The 14,225-nt window shown below is 37.9% G+C and overlaps 1 protein-coding gene across 5 annotated transcripts in view; it reads left to right on the top strand.

Annotated features, from left to right (window-relative positions):
* Positions 1-14,225, top strand: part of PTBP3 (polypyrimidine tract binding protein 3) — a 91,804-nt gene that overhangs the window by 47,685 nt on the left and 29,894 nt on the right. For all 5 annotated transcript variants that reach the window (XM_027550512.1, XM_027550511.1, XM_027550513.1 and 2 more), the window contains one exon: positions 6,003-6,167. In XM_027550512.1, coding sequence (XP_027406313.1) covers positions 6,003-6,167 — 165 coding nt within the window. The remainder of the gene's footprint in view (positions 1-6,002; positions 6,168-14,225) is intronic.

The raw sequence follows: 14,225 nt of genomic DNA, 5'->3' as shown, positions 1-14,225 counted from the left end.
GATTTTGTTTGCTAATTCAGTTTTTAAATTATTTTTATGTAAGAGTCAAGTCTCTTAAGTTGTGTTGTGATCTCTGACATGGGTACCATACTCATAAAAACCCAATATAGCAAGATTAAAAAGTTTCTACCTATATTTTCTTATACGTTAATGTTTTGGTTGTCTTTATTTTAGTGTTTAAATCTTTGTTAAGACTGTTTTGTGGGTGGAGAGGGAGGCTAGGGTCTTTCACTTACTCCACTGACCAGTTTCTCTTTTGTTGTGGTTGAGTAGCCCATGTATTATCCACTCATGTAAAACTTGTCCTTTGTCATGTTCTACTTTTCTTTCTGTACACAGGCTTTGCCTACTTAGAACATGCATAAATATACTTGTTAGACATGACTGCACATTTTGCTTGTGTGACCTCCATCTGCCCTCACGTGTGTGCTGCTCACGTGGTATGCAGTCTGTGTCTAATCTGGATTGCCTTTTGGATTCCGTTCTGTTCCGTTCCTGTTTCAGTGTCCCTGTGGCTTAACCTACTATAGGGCAAAGCTCAATTTTTTCCCCTCTCTTTTTAGAAATTAAATGGATAATAGGTTTTGTTTATTTCTCAGGATATATTAGAATTATTTTGATAACTCCTAACACCCCCAAAACACAGTTGAATTGGGTTGATTTTATAGATTAATATGGAGATAGTTAACATATCTATATCGCTAACTAATCCTTTTGAGGAGGAAGTTATATTTTATTTCCTATCTCTCAGTAGAATTTTCAGTTCTCTTTTGTATAAGTCATGCAGTTTTGTCATTAGCGTGATTCCTAATTATGTTTAAGTCTTGAAGAAGACACAAGTTAATAAAACTCTTAAAGACTGGATTATTCTAAAGGGAAACGGTGAGAAATCCCAGTTGCTTGGCAACCAAAGCCAGCCCAAATGACCTAGTTTATTCTTAGATAGCCTTGATTTCTTCCCAGTACCCTTGCCATTTTGTTACTTTTGTCCATTTTTTGCATTGACTTTTGATAAAATAATGGTTTTCTTTTATTCAGAGTCCTACAGAAAAGCTGAAGTCAAAATTGAAGGTACTTGTTTACATACATATTAATGAGAGGTACCAAATGTTTTTTATTCTGACAGCCCTCAGAAGCTGATAAATTACTGTTTCATTCTCTTTTCTTCTCTGAATAGCAAGATATCCCAAAACATACTTATGGACATACTTAGCAGAGGGCCAGGTGAATATCAACTATTTCCCTCCCTTGCTTTAAACTAAAATTGGAGCTAAAAACTTTAGATGGTATTTTTGAGGTGCAGCATTTGAGAAATGGTTGTATTAGTAGCAGTCATTTTTGTATAGACAGTTTTTCTTGGTCTTGTAGGTAGAAATTTATAAATTTGCAAAATAATGACCACGGCAAATTTTTTCCTTAAAATATTTCCCCCAGAATCATCAAACTGAACATTTAAAGATCTGTGAATTTTGTTGTATATTCATTTCTATCTCAACTTTAGAAATACCTTCTTTATATTTTCTTCTACTGCTGCTGCTAAGTCGCTTCAGTCGTGTCCAACTCTGTGCAACCCCATAGACGGCAGCGCACCAGGCTCCCTCATCCTTGGGATTCTCCAGGCAAGAACGCTGGAGTGGGTTGCCATATTTTCTAGGCATATTTAAATTTTACATGAAGTATATATACGTTCCCAACCTCAATAAGTATTTGTTGGTTTTTCCATCACAATACTGCTATTTCCTTTACTACTAGTTAATGTAACCATTCCAGAGGGTTTGTGGCTGAAATGTTGAAAAATTATCTCCCATAATAAGAATTCTGCTGCCTTGTAATGTTTAGCATCAGATACACAGAAAATATGTCTTCTTTGTACCTGAACTGTCTCTTCATATTAAGAAGACATTTCTTTTTTCTCCCCCTCCCTTTTCTTTTGTCCTCAGTGAAGCATGTCCCTCTACTTTTCATTTTCTTCCTTCAATATTTTTGCCTAATTAAAAATTGAAACTAGAGTTACTTATTAAACAAATCTTTCTCAGATTTTTATTGTCAAAATAATTTTTTTTGCATGCCTGCTATGCGGAGACTTGTACTCAATGCTCTGTGAAGTTCTAATGCGGAGTATATTGACAACTGTAGAATGATTAAAACAATATATACCATATCTTCTCATATTTCTGCAACATGATGTCTTTTATGCCAAAGAAGAAGGAGTGGAGGAAGAGAAACAGCAACAATAGCAACAATAACTGTAATATAGCAGTAGTAAGCATATATATAGAATTATTTAATAAAAAGAATTGATTGAATGATTGGTAGATAAGGAAGTAGAGTCAGTGAGGTTGGGAATTCCCTGGCGGTTCAGTGCTTAGGACTCCACACTTAGTACTAAGATCCCACAAGCCACACAGTGTAGCCAAAAAGGTTACATTTACTTTCAGTTATTCAGGCTTAGTTTTGATAGGATGATTAAATCTTGAATAATGGTTCCTTTTTCTCTCCTGATGTGAGAGAAAAAGGAACCATTACTCCACTGAGAGCCTCACTGTGTTGATGTTTTTTCCTGAACATTCTAAAGTTGTGAGTAACTGCTCGCTGGTTGTTCAGTAGGTTTAATATGGTAACTGCTTGCTTGTTGTTCTTTAGTCACTAAGTCGTGTCCAACTCTGTTGCGATCCTGTGGACTGTAGCCCGCCACGCTCCTCTGTCCATGGGATTCCCCAGGCAAGAATACTGAAGTGTATTGCCATGCCCTCCTCCAGGGGATCTTCCCTGCCCAGGGATTGAACCCAAATCTCCTGCACTGGCATGTGAATTCTTTACCACTGAGCCACCTGGGAACCCCTCAGCTGCTAGCTAAATGTGAATAAATTTAAATAAATTAAAAATAAAAAATTCAGTTCCTCAGTTGCACTAGGTACATTTCAAGTGCTCACCAGCCACCAGTGACTAATATCCAATATATTGTAGATGTCGAATATTTTCATTATCACAGGAAATTCTATTGAACAATGCTGTCTTCCATGTCTCTACTTAACCTTTCGTGTGTGTGTGTGTGTGTGTGTGTGTGTGTGCATGCGAGAGCAGTTGATACAGATACAATAACTACTTTAATGTTCTTGTTTGCTAATTCTAATCCCTGTGTTAATTGAGTCTTTTTTGAATGACCTCCAAACCTCATCATTGCCTATTTAAAGGCTTTAAGTGGGACTGTGAGCCAATTTTCAAATTTAAAAGCAGTACAACCCTGTTTTCCAAATAACATCTTCCTGGAGAGCCCAGTATAAAATAAGATAAACTGCTACGTGTGAAGCAGAATTGGGGTGCTCAGTATCACACACTTGACTTTACAGGCGCATATGTATTTAATGATATATTCAAATTATTCATATATTGTTCTCAGAGATGATTTGGAAACTGAACATTTGGCAGTTCGAGTATTACTTGATACATAAAAGTCTTTATATGGCATAAAAATGTTGTTAAACGGTTTAAAAAAGAGTTGTATATAAGTACAAAAGTGGAAGTTGTTCAGTTATTAAGCATACAGAAAAGACTGCCACTTTTCAGAAAGACATTTATTTTAATGTTATTTTTCATAACAAAATGTTAAAAAGCTAGTCATCCCACTTCTGAAAGGTGGTATAATAAATAGTAAACTAAAATTAAAGTCATGAAAACAAAATAAATGTTAATATAAAATAACAAAGAACTGTGACACAATACTATGATCTTTAAAATTTCAAGTGAATACAAGATGTAGAAATGAAAGAATCTGCATTAAAGTGGTGGGATGTTTTTTCATTTTTTGGCATAAACATTTTATTCATTATCACTATTGTTAGGAAATTATAAGTACAGAACACAAGATTGATTAAACTTGCATTTAATTTCACTAATTATTAGCTTAATTATCAACCATGCTTTTTTCCTCTTCAGTTTCCCCTTTTCACTTGAATAATTGTTTTAAATTTTGAGGCAGTCAAAAAATTTTTAAAAAGAGTCGTAAATATAATACGAAGACATTCTGATTACTTTGAGGCATTTGGGGAAAACCTATTAATCTGGCCTGTCTTCCTTGGCCAAACTTTCAGTGTGCATTTCCTTCAAAGAAGGATATTCTTTTACAAACCAGAATACACTGGTCAAAATCAGGAAATTAACACTGATGTATTACTTCCCTCCAACCCTCAGCCCGGATTCAAGTTTTGCCAGTTGTCCCGGTGATGTTTGTTCTAGCAGAATAAGCATTATTCAGAGTTGCATGTTCCATTTAGAAATCATATCTTCTAGTCTCCCTTTATCTGAAACAGTTAAGTTCTTTTTTTTTTTTTGCTTTCATAACCTTGATACTTTTGAAAATTATGGGCTACTCATCTACTAGGCTATCCCTCAATTTGAGTTTGTCTGATGTTTCCTTGTGATAAGATTCAGTGTATGCAGCTTTGACAGGAACATCACAGAAGTAATGCTCTTTTCTTCTCATTTCATCGTATCAGGTGGTACATAATAATTTCAATTTGCTGCGTTGCTGATGGTGTGCTCTTTGATCACTTGATTTGACTGCTGTTTGCCTGGCTTCTCTAGTATAAAGTTATGACTTACAAAGGGGGAAAGAAGAGTATTTGACGGGAGGTACTTTAGCAGTGTAAATAGACTGTTCCTTATCAATTGTCAATTTTTATCAGCCTGTGGACTTGCAGGTTTCCTGTTTTATCTGATGGGTTTTTATTTGTTACAATCACTATTTTGGTTCTCAAATAATGCCAGTGGGAGCCCCTTTCAAGCTGTCTTCTGTGTCCTTTTGGCTTGCTTCTGTTGTTCTTTGAAAACTGTTTTGCATTCTGATACAAAACAACAACAGGAAAACCCCACAAAACTGGAAATGTACACTCATCTTATGCTTTCCTGCTCCAGTTTTAGACCTAGACATTTTTTAGAGCACCCTGGTTCCTTTTAATAGAGCATCATATTTAGAAACTTTTCTGCCTTCCTTTTCTTGGGTTCTGACATCTCATACCAGTCTGCCCCTCTGTTGAACTCTCTCCCTACTCGAATTATCTTTACTACATTGGCTACCTATTCCCTGCGGCTGCTTTTGTTAGTTGCTAAGTAGTGTCCAACTCTTTTGTGACCCCATAGACTGTAGCCCGCCAGACTCCTCTGTCCATGGGATTTCCCAGGCAAGAATACTGGAGGAGTGGGTAGCTATTCTCTTCTCCAGAGGATCTTCCCGACCCAGGGATTGAACCCACGTCTCCTGCATTGCAGGTGGATTCTTTAACAGTGAGCCACAGGGGAAGCACCCAATTCTCTGTGGCCCTCTTCTTGACTCTCCCTGAGCTCTGGTAATCCTGGCTAGGCTGCTCTCCTCTGGATATCTTTCTTACCCTTGTTATGCTCCCCAGGTTCTGACAGCTGGCAGTGAGCCACCCACTCACAGATGCCTTGCTTACCTTGTTCGGGCTCAGGTTCCCCTTGCCAGGCAGATGGATGCCTTCCTCTTTTTGCTCAGGCTCTGATGCTTCATGCCAGGATGCCCTCCCTGCCCCACTCTGAACCACCACAGCTCTTCCATGTTTATGCCTATCATATGCCACCCAGAGGTTTTAGAACTCAATTGTTCAGAGAGGAAAAAAGAAGAGGAATTTGAGTGATTTTTTTTAAAGTGGTCTTTAATGTTACTTTCACATTGCTTTCTTCCCTTTTGTCATTAAAAAATTAGGATATGAAAGTTGTATACAAGTTTTCTTCTTTTTTGGCTATAGTTTTTTCATTTATTCAAGTAAATTTAAGCAACTCTATTAAATATTGTGTCACTGTGATAAGAACACAAGACTTTTGATTCTTGACTGATTACAATATTAGGATATATACATCCAGAGAAAGTTCAACAGATATGTATATTTTTATTTAACCATAGTACTTCATATTAATTTACATCAACTAAGGATTGTATAATGTGTCTGTGTAACCACAAGTTCTCGTTTTGGATTGTTACATAGAGAGCCCAAGCTGCACTGCAGGCTGTCAGTACGGTCCAGTCAGGAAGTCTGGCCCTTCCTGGAGCGCCTACCAATGAAGGCACAATCCTACCTGGGCAGAGCCCTGTGCTCCGAATAATTATTGAAAACCTCTTTTATCCTGTTACCCTGGAAGTTCTTCATCAGGTAAGGAGGAACACTCTTACGAAAGCAGAGTCAAATACGACCTCTGTAACTTTTAATGTTTTCCGTCTTTAGTTTTTCAGGTTGTTGATTCTGGTTAATATATTTACTTAAATAATAAAAGTCTTCAGCATCCTGTTTCATGCAAGGAATAGTGTCAGTTAGAGATAGTTTTTGAAAGCCTCCTTTTTCTAACCTAAATACTTGATTTAAAAAGGTGTGTAAGAATTCTGTGTTTTTATACCTAAGCATGAAAATGAACAAAGCATAGATTCCTATAAAGAAAAAATTGGTACTAGTTATTTGTGAGAAAGTAACGTCAATATAGAAAACAACAAATTTATTTCTATAGATTCCTCCATACATTTGAGCACTTTTATTTTTAAAACTTTAAAAGGAAGATGTGAGTAACTTCACATGTAATATGGAAGTATCAAATTAAATACTGACTCTCAACATAACTTTCATAGACTATCCATTACTATGTCTAAACCGTCTTGATAAGAGGCAGTATACCACATCATGGCCTACTGTGAAGAGATGGAATTTAAGGCAAGATCTGTCACCTAGTTATTACATAATTTTGTAATGAATAAAACTAAATCTCCGATAATTGTTGAGTATTGTAAAGAATAATTGAAGAACCAGTCAGAATTCAAGCCTCCTGATGCCAGCTCTAGTATTCCATTTCATTATACTTAACCTATATATAAAAATTATTTTAAAACACTGAAACATATGCTTATTTTCACATTTATGTCTCAATATATATAATATTAAACAGCATAACCCTAGGCCAATTTAGAATCATTTTAACTGTTTTCTAAAACTTTGGGTTTGTACTACTGAATGAAGAGTCATGGGGAGTCGTATGTGTGCACTTATATCTAAGAATTGACATGTATCCTCTCCTCACATTTTACAAATAAGGGAATTGGGGACCTTAGAAGTTGTTACTTTCCCCACTGTCATTGTACCAACTGGTGATAAGAGCTCAGATACATTTCCTTATATGGTTCATGTTGGGCTCCCTAATGGCTCAGACAGTAAAGAATCCACATGCAATGCGGGAGACCTGGGTTCGATCCCTGGGTTGGAAAGATCCCCGGGAGGAGGACATGGCAACCCACTTCAATATTCTTGCCTGGAGAATCCCCATTGACAGAGGAGCCTGGTGGGCTACAGTCCATGGGGTCGCAAAGAATTGGACATGACTGAATGACTAAGCACAGCCCGTGGTTCCCATGCTGTGCATGTAAATATCAAAATATACCACTTATTATGCCTACTCTATTCCCTATAATAGTTTCCTGAGTACCATTTTCTAAATATGTATGTTTGTGAAGCATGTCCTGTGGAGGGCTTTAGCAGTGGTATTCATAGCCACTGTTGTTTCCTAAAAGGGTTCAGCAGTTACTTAATTGATTGGCTTCTTTGTCCTGATGAATTTTCGTTTTTTCTGTTTATCCCACCAAGTAGCATCGAGCTCTCTGTGATCCATCAGCGTTTTTTGTTTGCTTTTGCTCCTGTAGCACTGTAGCTGCTGCTGATAACTTCTGTTGCTTCACAAAAGATGTTATTGCACCTGTGGCTCAACATTGCTATCAGTCAGCAGTGAACTTAGCCCAGGTTGCGTGGTCCTGTTTTGTTATTCCATTTGTCACTTCGCTGAGACCAGTAACAAACCTTGTTTCTTTCCCTAAAGATCATGGGTCCTTCAAGTGAAGAGAAGTATTTCTGAGTCTTCAATGGTAACCATTGGGATAGGACTCTCAGCCCTTTAGTTATAGCGGTCTCTTGTTTAATCCTCCGTCACACTACTGCTGCTGCTGCTAAGTCGCTTCAGTCGTGTCTGACTCTGTGCAACCCCAGAGACGGCAGCCTACCAGGCTCCCCGTCGCTGGGATTCTCCAGGCAAGAACACTGGAGTGGGTTGCCATTTCCTTCTCCAATGCATGAAAGTGAAAAGTGAAAGTGAAGTCGCTCAGTCGTGTCTGACTCTTAGCGACCCCATGGACTGCTGCCTACCAGGCTCCTCCATCCATGGGATTCTCCAGGCAAGAGTACTGGAGTGGGGTGCCATTGCCTTCTCCGTCCGTCACACTACTGTTGGAAAAAGCAAAATTCCTTACCAGGGCCCTTAATGCCCCCATATCAAGACCTCTCACTGTCTCTGTAACCTCACGTCCTGACTGTTCTGCTGATTTAGCACCCTGGCTTTTCTGGCTCTTTGACCCTCTTCCTCTTACCCTTCTTATTTCTGTCTTAGTCCGTTTCTATCTTCTGTTTCTTAGGCCTAGCCACTTAGCTGAATCTACATCATTCCGTTTTCAGCTCAAATTCACCTCCTCAGAGTGTCTTTCTCTAATTACATTAACTAAGCCCTTACCCCTGGCACTCTATTCCATTAGCCGATTTAAGTATAGTATAGCAAAGTAATAAAGGATACAGTTTCTAGAGCTGGTTTGAACCCTAGCTCCACCACTTACTACCTCCATAACCTTGGGCAAGAAACTTGCTGCTTTTATGTCTTTTTCTTATTTATATGATGGGGATGAAGATGGTATCTCTTTTATACATTTGTTATGAGGATTTCATGGGTTGATGCATTTAAAGCACTTAAAGTAGTGCCTGTTACATAGTAAGCGCTCAAGAAATGATGGCTGTACTTACTAGATTCTAGTAAGAAGCTGGCATTTGCTTTGTAAGAAACAGATCCTTGCTCTTGTGGCCTCTGGGTAAGACGTAAGTAATAGTGTGAAATGTGATAAATATTGTGATTGGGAAATACATGGAGTTGGTTGTACATGTTATAATTAGCAAATTTTTCTGTATTCTCTGCTGAAGAGTTGACGTTAGCTAAACTGCTAACATCTGTGGAAGCTAGTGTTTTTCCTTTAACTCATGGTAGGGGAATTAAGAGTGACTGAGATGGGAATGGTGCTATTTCAGAAGTATTTACAATATGAAGACATTTGAGCAGAAGCCTGAAGAATGTGAGGGTGTTAAATTATGTGTATAAGTGGCAGAAAGAACAGCAAGTGCAAAGTCCGTAAAATGGAAGTGTGCTTAATGTATTCAAATATCAGAAAAAAGACTGTCATTGGATATAAAAAAATACGAAAGCTATGACTGATAGGCTCAGAGAAGAGCCTTTATAATCTTTACACTGAGTGAAATAGGAATCCATGGGGGGTTTTGAGCAGAGGAGTGAGATGACAGGCTGAATGTTTTAACAGAATTGCTCTTGTTTGCTATGTTAAGAATGAACTATAGGCATAAGTGATGGAGAAAGAAACGGCAACCCACTCCAGTATTCTTGCCTGGAGAATTCCATGGACAGAGGAGCCTGGCGGGCTAGTCCATGGCGTCGCAAAGAGTCAGACACGACTAAGTGACTAACACACACACACACAGGCATAAGTGAAGGCTCTTAGCACAGTCCAGTGAGAGGTGGTGGCAACCCAGGTGGGGTGTGGGCACTGGAAGTGGTGATTACATATGTATTTGGAAAGATGTGCTGATGGGATGAGTAGATGTGAGATATAAAGAGAAAGAGAGTAACCGTCAATGCTTTCCAGATTGTGGATGTGAACTTCTGGTAAAGCAGAGCCATCTTATACTAGATAGTAAAGACTGAGGTGGGGGGAAGATGTGGGGCAAGGGTGGGAGATAGGGGAGGAATCAAGAGTATATTTTCAACTTAAATTGGAGATACCTGTTAGACACCCAGTGGGAGATATTGAAGAAACATTTGGGAAATAAGTCTGTATTGAGCGTAAAAATTCAGGACTGGAAAATTGGTGATCATTTGCATATGACTGGCACTTAAGGCTGTGGGATTGAATGGCATCACTTAGTATTTGTAGGTAAAGAAGGCATTCATCAACTGATCCATTATGTAAACTCAGCCCTGCATTCTAAAAAATTTCTTTGTCTACTAACGGAGTAAGGCAAAACAGTATTTTTTTGGAATTTATTACATTGAAGCACCATCATGTATGGTGTTAGTTATGTCCAACAGAGGTCCAATAGATGAGTCTCTTCAGGATGAAAGACAGATAAGTCCTTTTTGAATCGAAGTATAAAGATAAATAGCTTGCAAAAATCAATTATTACTGTATCAAATAAAAGAATCGACACTAGTAATATAAAATTCTAATTTAAAAAAAGTACTTATTTATTTCTTTTGGACTGCAGGGTCTCCATTGCTCTGTGGGCTTTTCTCTGGTTGTGGCAAGCAGGGAGTACTGTGGAACTGCAGTGCGCGGCCTTCTCATTGCAGTGGCTTCTCCTCTTGCGGAGTGCGGGCTCTGGGCTGTATGGGCTTCAGTAGTTGCAGCCCTTGGGCTCAGTAGTTGTGGTTCCCAGGCTCTAGGGCACAGCTTTAATAGTTACGGCAAACAGATTTGGTTATTCACAGTGTGTGGGGTCTTCCCGGATCAGGGATCGAACCTGTGTCTCCTGCATTGGCAGGCAGAGTCTTTAGCACTGAGCCACCGGCGAAGCCTCCAAATTCTAATTTTTAAGTCACCTTTTTTGTTGCCTACAAAAACTATTGTAAACAAATTGTAGCTAATGTGCCTGCTATTTTAGAAATTTCTAGTATGAATAACGCTTTTTTCAAGTGAATACTAGTGAACATTTTCAGTTTCTGGCAAGTTCTCTTTATTAATCTTCATCACCCTGAAGATTAATGTTACCAGAATCTGATCTCTTGTATTTTATTAGTCCCATTTTGAAGTCTGAAAAGATTAAAATGCACAAGACATATCAAGAGTTGAGTCTCTGTGTATTTGTATTTATGACAGCAAAGTATATTTATTAGGGAAGTTGTCAAAGACCTTGTAATCAATAAAAATATATATGAAACTTTCCTAAATATTGATCTTTTGAAGCCAAATCTATTTAAAAATAAGTGTTTTGATAATTATAAAAAGTTGTTAAAAATCACACTTAAGGCATTGCTGCATTCCCTGATATTGGTGTTTGCTTACTTTAATAATATCAGATTGATCTTTGTAGCTCCTCAGTAAATACAGTCCAGGAAGCTCTAGAGAGCATGGTTAACCAGATGAGTACATTTATATTCTCTCAGCACATTCAGATAAAAATTATATAGCCAAACACATCTGCCAGGGAGGATATGCTTCAGGCTGTTGTTCAAATTAAATGAGAGAAAGGGATCTAAACATTAACAAAATCTGAAGATTAAGTGATATTTAACTAGGTCCTATAGCATAATATGGTATAAAAATCCCAAATTTTAGAGCAAACTATATGTTCTTGTTACTTCTTTAACAAGATAGTTTACATAAGAAATGTTTATCATTTTAAAATTTGCGTGTTGCGGTTATTCTTCACTCAGGTCTCAGAGTGTAATTTTCTTATCAATTAAAAGTAAACTTTTACTCTGTGCCTCTTATGTGCCAGGAATTGTAGTCAATGCTAACGAAATGACCAAGACAAGCAATATACCTCCAAGGAACTTTCAGTCTAATTAAAGGAGACATATATAGACAAATGTATAATACAGTATAAGTAAAACAACGAGGCCAGGAAGGGGATAAAAATATTTGGTAAAGAAAATGGACTCTATTGAGGTTTGGGTGGGGCTAAGAATTTTCTGGTGGCATTATTGCCTGAGCTGAGTTTTGAAAGAGAATAAATGAAAATTTCCTAGACATTATATAAAGAGATACAGGAACAGGGGAAAAGTCACATATATAGGCATAGAAGTCTGAAACCGCTTGGTGTATCTGGAGAACTACTGTAGTTGTTGATGTAAATAGTGTAGATAAGTCTTATAGATAAGTCTGTATTGAGACTGTAACCATAACACACACACACACATACATTTTGAAGTTATTTATTTATTTCTCTGGCTGTGCTGCGGCACATGGGATATTTCATTGTGGTGCATGGGCTCAGTAGTTGCGGCTGCAGACTCTCTAGGTGTGGCACATGGGCTTGGTTGCTCCATAGCATATGGGATCTTCTTAGTTTCCCGACCAGGGGAACATAGGGATCAAACCTTGCAGGGCAGATTGTTAACCACTGGACCACAAGGGAAGTCCGTGGTATTATTTTATAAACTTTATTCTCTAGGATATGAGGGTGTATTTAGGAAGTACTTATTATAAGACCAAACCTTTCATTAAAAGAGCAAAACAAAAATTTCCTAGTGTTTTTCAAAATAGAGTTATATGAGGGATTAAGGTCTTAACATTTTGAACCCTGAAGTATGACCATAATGAAATTAACTATATATTTTTTTAAACATCTTAAATTTCAATAGAGAGCCTTCAGACTACATCTTTAAGATTGGAATTTTCTGGTGATCCTTTCCAAGACAAATTAGTTTCACGAGTCTTATTGATCTCTTATAAGAATTGTTTGACTCTCTTCAGTGGTATAAAGAATCCGCCTGCCAATATAGAAGACAGGTTCAATCCCAGGGTCGAGAAGGTCCCCTGGAGAAGGAAATGGCAACCCACTCCAGGATTCTTGCCTGGGAAATCCCATGGACAGAGGAACCTGGCAGGCTAGAGTGCATGGGGTCGTAAGAGTTGGACACCACTTAGTAACTAAACAACAACAAGGTTCCTCATAAAAGTGGAGTCACTCATCATTTGCTGTTTTGAGACTGGCTTATTTCACAGAACAGCGTCTTCAGGGTTCATCGGTATTGTAGCATGTGTGAGAATTTCCTCCCTTTTTAAAGCTGAATAATATTCCATTATATGTATACACCACATTTTGTTTATTCATTCATCTGTGGGTGGACACGAGTTGCCATTGAGCGTCTTTTCATGTGCTTGTTGCTATTTGATTGTCTTCTTTGGAGAAGTGAAATGAAAGTCCTCAGTTGTGTCCAACTCTTTGCAACCCCGTGGACTGTCCATGGAATTCTCCAGGCCAGAATACTGGAGTGAATAGCCTTTTCCTTCTCCAGGGGATCTTCCCAACCCAGGGATCGAAGCCAGGTCTCCCACATTGCAGGAGGATTCTTTACCAGCTGAGCTATCAGGGAAGCCCTTTCTTTGGAGAAAGTTCTTTTCAAATCCTTTGCCTGTTTTTTAAATTGGGTTTTTGTTGTTTTTGACTTGTAGGACTTCTTTTCATATTTCTGTATATTACCTCTTATCAGATAAATGATTTGAGAATATTGTCTCTCATTTTGTGCGTTGCCTTTTCAATCCTGTTGATAGTCTTGGTGAACATGGGTTTTAATTTTGATGTAGTTGAATTTTTCTATTTTATCTTTTGTTGCCTGTCCTCTAGGATAGTTATTCATGATCATTCTTTCTGATAATAAAAAAGCAGGATATTTGCCTATTAAGGAAACACATACATAGTGTGTAATGACAGCAAATTCTTACCAGCATAGGGAATACTTAGGTTTAAGAAGCAAGACACGTTTCTGTCTTATGAAAAAACAAATGTAAAATGAGACGTCAGAGGAAAGCATAATGCATTGTAGGAACCCTGGCCATGAACTTCTGTGCTGGGGAAGTAGAACAAGTGTTGTAAGAGCATTGGTGACCAGGGCTCTGTAGGAACCTTCCCCTCATTCTGTTAATTCCTCTTCTCCAAAGACTTGAGAGAGGCCTTCCTGGAGCACCCTTGCACCTTTCCAACTTGCATCACGCTCATCCCTTTCCCTTTTATTTAAAACAAAATACTTTTGTATGACCAGGTATTGTTATTTATTTGCTTATTTATTGTCTTGTCTTTCCTTGCAAGAGCAGAGACTCCTTTCTTTCTTTCTACCTTCCTTCTGATTTTCTAGGTGTTTTTTCCTGTTACTGGTTTCTTGTTTAAATCTATAATTGAGAATACACATTGTATGATTTTTATTATTTTAAATTTAAGTGTGCTTTATGGCTCAGAATATGTCTATCTTGGTGTTCATGCGTATTCTGCTGTTATTGGATATATTATTCTATGAATGTCAATTAGATCCAGCCCTTCTCCCCTTTGGTATCCATACGTTTGTTCACAGTCTCAATACAGACTTATACAGACTTATCCATAAGTCTGTATTGGAGGGATATTATT

Source organism: Bos indicus x Bos taurus, chromosome 8 (assembly GCF_003369695.1).
Source record: "Bos indicus x Bos taurus breed Angus x Brahman F1 hybrid chromosome 8, Bos_hybrid_MaternalHap_v2.0, whole genome shotgun sequence".
NCBI classification, from domain to species: domain Eukaryota; kingdom Metazoa; phylum Chordata; class Mammalia; order Artiodactyla; family Bovidae; genus Bos; species Bos indicus x Bos taurus.
This window is presented reverse-complemented; position numbering and strand designations above follow the sequence as displayed.